The 7,876-nt window shown below is 36.1% G+C and overlaps 1 protein-coding gene across 1 annotated transcript; it reads right to left on the reverse strand.

Moving 5' to 3' along the window:
• Positions 1-228: 228 nt before the first annotated feature.
• On the reverse strand, positions 229-7,360 carry LOC120105007 (ubiquitin fusion degradation protein 1 homolog). The gene is made up of 8 exons (XM_039117045.1): positions 6,737-7,360; positions 3,948-3,972; positions 3,807-3,839; positions 3,554-3,675; positions 3,311-3,441; positions 2,926-3,152; positions 1,169-1,422; positions 229-485 (listed from the first exon to the last, which is right to left on the reverse strand). The coding sequence occupies exons 3-8, from the start codon at positions 3,832-3,834 to the stop codon at positions 393-395; spliced, it is 855 nt and encodes a 284-aa protein (XP_038972973.1). The 5' UTR covers positions 3,835-3,839; positions 3,948-3,972; positions 6,737-7,360; the 3' UTR covers positions 229-392.
• Between the last annotated feature and the right edge of the window lie 516 nt (positions 7,361-7,876).

The raw sequence follows: 7,876 nt of genomic DNA on the forward strand, positions 1-7,876 counted from the left end.
TTGGCAATAATCATAATATCCCAACTTACTAATAATGATTCTATTATTACGGAAATCTCAAGAATCATTCAACAAGATTCAGCATTTCAAATTCCATATTTCTTAGAACATGGCGTATGTTTTCTGCACGTATTAAGGTTATCCTTTGTTTTAACAGTGCTACTTCTCTATTGGGTCCCAAATCGAGGAACTCAAAGTCAATTATAAATCGCGACTGACTCAAACATCAGAAATTCACAAATTGGTGAAAACTGGAATGCACCAGTTTCAATGTGAAGATAAATATTTATATATCGAGGAAACCTTGGTGTGCAAACAAATTATGAAACATATCTCGTGTGAAAAGAACATTTTCGATTCATGAAAAGACAAGACATACAGTGAACACTTAATTAACCCTTCAATGAGTAACTCCTCCCAGTAAATGCCTGGAACTTGGGCTCTTCTTCCTTGGGAGTTTCTGCTTTTGTTTCTTTTGTAGCCACCTGCAACACAAATCAGCACAAGTTAATTTATGGTGGAGATTCCATTTAGGAATTCTAATTGTTGTATCAAAAAACTCGAGAAAAACTTATTGGTTGTAGCCATAAGTTGTTTTTGATATTTCTCTCAGTTCCCTCTTCCTTTTTTTTAGCTTAACATAACAGGTGAATATTGTGTGATGACAAAGTCTAAATACGCTGCAATCGTTAAATAATAAATTAACAATATCTGGTTTCTTGCAATCCAGAGATTAATTACAATGAGCGCAGGAGGCAGGCAACCAAAGAAGCCATGCTTATTTATGCACTTTTCTCCTCTTAAATTTTTCTTCTTGCAAAAATTTAAAAAGCATATTTGATGATCAAGCGCTACCAATCTAAAACTGAATAGCTAATTCCCTGGGAAAAAATTCATTCATCTGAGCTTAAAAAATGAAGCTGCAGAAAAGAACTCGGTGTTATAGATTATTTGCACCAGGAAAATGGGCTACCACTGATGCTACTACGCATATTAGCTTCAACCTGCATACTAGCTTTTAAAATAGCAGCCTGTATGAGTTGGCCAAGAAGAGAGATCTTCTGGAAGAGAAACTGGTCAAATTCCTTTCACTTCCCCAAACAATCAATTTACACGCAGCGAAGCATAAGAGAGAGAGAGAGGTGGATGTTAGATTAGCTGAAGACACCTGTGCTTCTTCTGGAGCATGGTTTGCATTTGAACCAAAGACAAGCTTTCCCACAGGTTGACGTGCAGAACTACTACTTTGTGGTGTAGGTGTTGTTGAGTGCCGATTCGCATCTTTTGGTGCTTCCATCTGATCATTCACTACAGAAGAAGAGATGGTTGGCTCTTGATGCATTAAAGGCTTTCCATCCAACCGCCTCCCAATGCCAGTAAAGGGGCTGAACTTTGGTTCAGCATCAGCTTCAGCCTCTTGAACTGTAACTTTCAAGAGAGTACATAAATCATAATAAATTTTGATAGAACACAAGTTATCTCCTCTTTCACTAAATCATCAGATGCCTTGAAACATAGACATCCAATTAATTAGGTACAGAGAACTGGAACAAAAATTTCCTATCTCAGACATACATGATAGGTGGACCATGAAGAACACTTCATGCAAGATCGGGAATCCAAAAAATAGTGCCTCAGTATAGACAAACATTAGAGCTGCATAAAGATACATACATACAAAAAGCAAGATTTCTGATCTGTCAGAAGTTACAAAGTAGGCTGTTCACATATGTACAGTGAATTAACTAATCCCAGCAACACAAATGAATTATTTTCTCAACTGTAGCATGACAAGCAAGCACTAAAAACAGCAAACCCTTTAGCCACATATAACTTTATTGACTTCCACCAATCACATACTTGGTATCAGCAGACAAACTCCAGTCAGGCTTACACCCATATTTAAGTTGTTATAAGATAAATAGGTATTTAAGTGACCTTCAGATAAACACAGGTTGGAAAATGTTCTCTATACGATAATTATTACTGCAGTACCCCACCATATGCAATTAAAATGAAGGCACAGGCTAAAAGAAACTATTTGTGTGCATGCACGGAAAAGTTGTCCATGCTTCATAGTAGCTTATGTCTCCAGATAAGCAACTCAGAATCCTAGAAGTCCCAACAAGCAGTCCAATGGATCAATAACTTTCACCAAAAAACGTAATCAAGAAACTAAACCTAACAATCATCTGCCTGTATTTGACGGGAGGACCTGATAAAAATAAATATCCATATTTGATGATACCATAAAAATAAATTCATATTTGAGCTCCTCTATAAATTTAGTACTGACTGATATAATTTTTGTTGCAAGCAGGTGACAAGTCTAATCTAGTAATTTTGGTTACAAGAGTATCCAGCAGAGGCATGTAGGCAATGAGGAGATTCTGGTAGTTAAATCCAACAATCTGTATACAGGAAATATACAAGCCAGCCTTGCACAATATGTCTGACAATGTTGTGCAACTTGAGGAGAAACTATAACGTGATGAGCATTTGATGGGGATAACAGCCTACACACACATATATAGAACAGGACATGGCACCTCATGCACAGAACTTTCTGCCATCAACAAAAACAACTGAAAGCAAATTTGCCCCAATATATTTTAGCTCTTCACTCAAGATATTTGGCCTTCGGAAGCATGATATAACACACTATCTTCTGACTGAAAACAGCACAAAGAAGATCCATACAGGCAAAGCATATTCAAATACATTTACAGAAATATTAAGGCAGGTAATGGATGATGGAACTACCAGATCTTAGATACATTTCTAATAAGAAAATGGTCCTATATTTTGCATGGATAAGCCACATTTATTTTCAGCAAAACATAAATTTGAAAACCAAAAGGATAATGAAAGGAAATCAAAGAAATAAAAGTAGTAGCCATAAGAAGGGTAATCCAGAATGGGAACCTTGAACTGGTGCTTGGCTGGGAGGAATTAAAGGTTGTTGCGGTTGTTCAGGTTCTTTATAATCAAGGGGAGGTGCAAAGTCCACCTCACAGTCTGTCTCAATGATACTAATTGCAGAAGCAGGTTTTGTTTCCACAATATCTATGTAGTACTTTTTATTGTTGTAAGCTACCATGATACTATCACCTGTAGTCAAACAGGAGAAGCTCCTTAAAGTTGTCTCCAAGCTGCAGTAAAAGAAAAAAGGTTAATACCTGGCCATGCTAATGCAGCTAATCAGTTACTAGAAAAATAACATTCAATTTTATATACAAAAGCATCAATAACAAATATGATACAGGAGCCAGCAGATATGCTAGCAAAGGTACATAAGGAAATTACTAACATGGCCTTGGGGTTTGAGATATCTAGAAAGTCTTTCGTGTGAGGCTGCAGTTTCACATATGTACCCTTAGGGAGGGTGGCATTTTTGACATGCACAGTATCTCCCTCTTGTAAAAGAAGATTTTGCATCATCTAAGGACAAAAGGAAGAAAAATTAAAAGAAACAGAAGGTTCCTTTTTAGCTCCATTTGTAGATACATTAGATTAAACAAACGAAATTAAGAGTTCTCTTAATGATGCCTACCCAGTATGGCATGTAAATCATGCCCTCTTCTGCAATAAACTCTAGAACTCCACAATGTGAAACCCGTTCCGTTGCAGCATTGTGAAGTTCAAACAACATTGGATAATCGATGTGCAAGGATGCTGCAAAGAATCAAAAAAAAAAATATCAGAAAGATACAAACAGCCAAATAAATGAATGCTTATTTTATAAGCATAGACAGTAACATTAAGATCGAAACATAAGGGAAAAAGAGGGAAAGGGCTCAATTTACCAAGCCGATCAAGAGCAGAGGGAGGCATTATAACTGAAATAACAGAAAAGATGTTACGACATCAGCAGTTGTTATCGTATAATAAGTAAAATACAAAATTTGATATGATACAGGTTAATGAAGGATTTGGAGAATACATACTTTTATCACCACTCTCCAGATGGGGCTGCAGAGAAAGACATTAGAATTATTACAAGGATAAAAATGAAATACAAAAGTCCAATTTTAGAATCATGGTGAAAAGCAGCCCTCTTTATTGAAGTTCACTGAACCAGATAAGACATTTTTGTTTTTTTTCTTATTGTGAGGCTTCGAAAAGTCGACAGAAAAATGAAATGAAATATTCTGCCATGCTGAAATTAAAAATATCAAGAAAGAAAGCTAATCTATACCAGTCAGTTACCTAAAACCTGCACATCACTAGCATGGCAATTCGGTGGACTTAGTTGGGTTTAGATCATGTCAAATATGCTGTCAAAAAATGCTTAACCCAGACTCAAGTTGGATTTGACCATATTTGAGAATTGCAAGCCCATACCCAAAACAGTTGGCTTTGCATCAGATTGGGTCAACCGGGCAGAAAAATAGTAATAATAGTAATAATTAATTAATTAATTAAAACAATACAGAAATAATAAATAATTTCTATTTTATGTAGCTATTAGCTAGTAGCTAACTTAAAAAATTCATCCTACATGCCAAATAAAAATCCATTTTATGAAATATCAGTCTAATCCTCATTTTGGGCGGCCTAGGAGATCAAAGAAAATGGCAAATGAATCCTCATTTTCCTTCAAGTTGACCAGCCTTGTCAACCTATCTCATCTGGATGCCTGACCTGAACCCTATTCATATTTTCACCACATCTGATTCAGGATGGCCAAAATTTCTTTTTCCCTTTTTCTGTGCAAAGATTGTCAAAGTCAAAAAATTGCACGAGAAGCACCACTGTCAACATGTCAATTATGTGATCCTCTCAAACAAAAAGACTTAAATATGCAATGAAAAGTTATCAACAAAAAGACTTGAGTCTGAAAAGAAAAATTATTTGCAAATTCTTCTAGTTTCATGTTTAGCTTCATCCTACTAATGACAACCATAAAACGTTCACGGGGTCAAATGCAGGTAGAAATTCAGCAACTTTTTAAAAATTCTTGAAGATTAATTTGAACTTCTGAAGAGATGAATAATGTGCTACTTTGTGATGTAAATTATGTAGATGGAACTATATTTGGTTCAAATCGTATTGAGAAAAGGCACATACTACTCAAATGCTATCCAGGGATATCTTGGTCTTCTGGACCAACCTTGGTAGCCCTAACTATAAAGACAGCCAGGTAAATAGCAACCAGTGTGCTCTTCCTCCTTTCTCTTTTGTTCTCTTATTTCCAGATTCATTTCTTCTCTTTTTTCGTTCTTCTTAAATATATCCTTCAGATCTCACTGATGCTTATGTGGCTATGCCTTTAAGGCCCTGTTACTGCTCAAATCTGCTGCTGTGTGTACAGGTGATTGTTTACTTCCATAAACACAGATCTGAGTAGAAATTGAGGAAATATGAAGGGCTCTCAGGGGGTTATCAGGTCATTGAGATTAGATGTGGTGCTTCATTACTCTTGATATCAATGGCGGATCCTTGGTGTTGTCATCATCTCTGTGCAAGAGAACTTCATTCCTCCTTCAATTCCTTAAGGAGAAAGTGCCACCTTCAATAAGCCAACCTCTACTCCAAATAGATATTAAGTAATCTGTGCAGCAATCTAAATGGTTCGCGGCATCTGCTTTGTTCTTAGCAAATTTACAATGTTGAAATTTCTCCATGCATACACAGTTGTTAACAGAGAAGATCTGTTTCTATGTTGCTTTTTGAACATGATTACAGCAATGTCAAGCAATGACAATATGACAAGTATCAGTTAGATAAAGGGTCTCTACTGCAGATTTTGTGTTTATATACAGATTGATCTTGAGTGATTGGCTGCACTTGCTGGTTTTTCTGAGTATTATAGATGACTTTGCATCCATGTTAGTTATTTAGTTTTGCATTTTACATGTCCCATGTACCAGAATTATTAGTTAATCCATTTGAAATGAATATCACTTCCAACAAGTTGAATGGTGAATTCCATACAAGTATTTTAATATTTTCTAAGCCAAAACAAAGAAAGATGATTTCATATCCATGAGTTGGTTTCTGTGTTTTACACATCTCAGGGACCAGAATTATCAGCTGATCCACATATGATGAGCATCACTTCCATCAAGTTGATGGCAAAACACCATCCCCAATGTGCCACGAGCATACAAGAATTTTCTAAGCCAAAAGGAGGAAAATATAATTGATCAGCTCCACTCCTAATATAGATGGTGCCAAGTACGAAGAGTAGGGGCGTTAGGATTCCCAAATCATGGCTATAGAACAGCATGGAACCAATATTAGTTCCAATGTCATGTTTGTATAACCTCAAAGCTTAATCGGGATGGAGTGCAGAAAATATATACATTGAAAAAGAACATGATATTGTACCAAAAAAGAACATGATGACAATATCTGATTTCCTCTACCATTTCACAATCAAGGAGACAAGTCTGTGACATAATACCATAGGATACTGGTGGAAATGGTACATCTGCTGAAATTCTCATGTGCCATGACAACCCAGAAAAACAATTATTTGATAAAAAACTATATATGGTTGGCAACTACGTCTACTGTCATTCATGCCCCCTAATAAGTAACTCCATTATGAAACGTTGAGTCTTGCAAGCCAGAGCATATTTGGCAAGTGTTAGAAAATAGTCAACCATACAATCAATCAATCTTTGGACATCAAGGAAAATGGCTGTGAAAATCATAAACAGCATTCAACATATAGAAAACTTAAAATTCAGTAAAACCATGTGAGTTACAGCAAGAAAGAATACCAAACCTTATCAATAAAAGATGCAGAATAGCAACGGTATGTCTGCTCAAAAGAACTTCCATGATAACCAAAACCGTCAAAGAACTGCAGCAGTTGATAGTAAAAAAGTCAAGAGGCTGAAAATAATTGCTTAATGCGTGTACTCAAAGTTGTACATATGAAAAGGAAGTAAATGCTGTAATCAAGGTTTGAGTACTGGTGCCACTACCCATACTAGCATCCGATTGGTAATGGGCATACAGAGTATCAGTGCAATATGCCTAAGGTTGAAAATAGATCGGATATAGATCGGAAATTAGTATATCCATAGAAGTACCCATGTTTTTCCCGCGGATATGAATATCGATACGGATAGTAAACGGATCCCAAATTAGTATCGATATTTGTTCTAAATAGGACAAATATGAATCAAATATTAAGCATATGCCCATTTGTTTTAAATGAAAATAGATACAAGCTGGACAATTCTTGTATCGATATCTTTTCTATTCAAATACAGATATAAGTTGGATATTATTTCGGATACAATTCAGATTTTGAGCCAAATTCAATAATGAGAACTATCAATAGCATAACTATAAAGGATGAGGACAATCCACCATCCAAATTGCACGTAGCACATGAGTAACTAGGTAAGGGTCTAATGCATAGATATTAATCTGGAATATGGACAGACCTTGCAGGTGTTGGGTCATCAAGTCATCAGTCCGATCGCTCGGTCAATTATTCGGACTACAAGTAAAATATAAATATATTTTCTATATCAAAGACATGATTTAAGTGACACAAATTAATAATCCACACTACTCTTTAATTGTAGCCTAAATAGAAAATAGCGATGAATCCTAGAAAACTTGTGAGAAATTATATAACATATGAATATATAAAAGTTATTGACAAGGTTTGCCGTACCGCCCCATACCGCCCAGTACGGAGCGTACCGTATCGTATCGAAAGAAAATCGGTACGAAACATACATTCAAGTCGGTACAAGCCTCATATTGCCCCGTACTGAGGCGTACCGACCCATACTGAGGCGTATCAAGGTGCGTACAGATCCGTACCGAGGCGTACCGAGATAAAAATTGAGAAAGTGAATAAGAAAGTTATTTCGACATAGAAATGTACCGTACCATACCATATTGT

This window comes from Phoenix dactylifera, unplaced genomic scaffold (genome assembly GCF_009389715.1).
Source record: "Phoenix dactylifera cultivar Barhee BC4 unplaced genomic scaffold, palm_55x_up_171113_PBpolish2nd_filt_p 000165F, whole genome shotgun sequence".
NCBI lineage: Eukaryota > Viridiplantae > Streptophyta > Magnoliopsida > Arecales > Arecaceae > Phoenix > Phoenix dactylifera.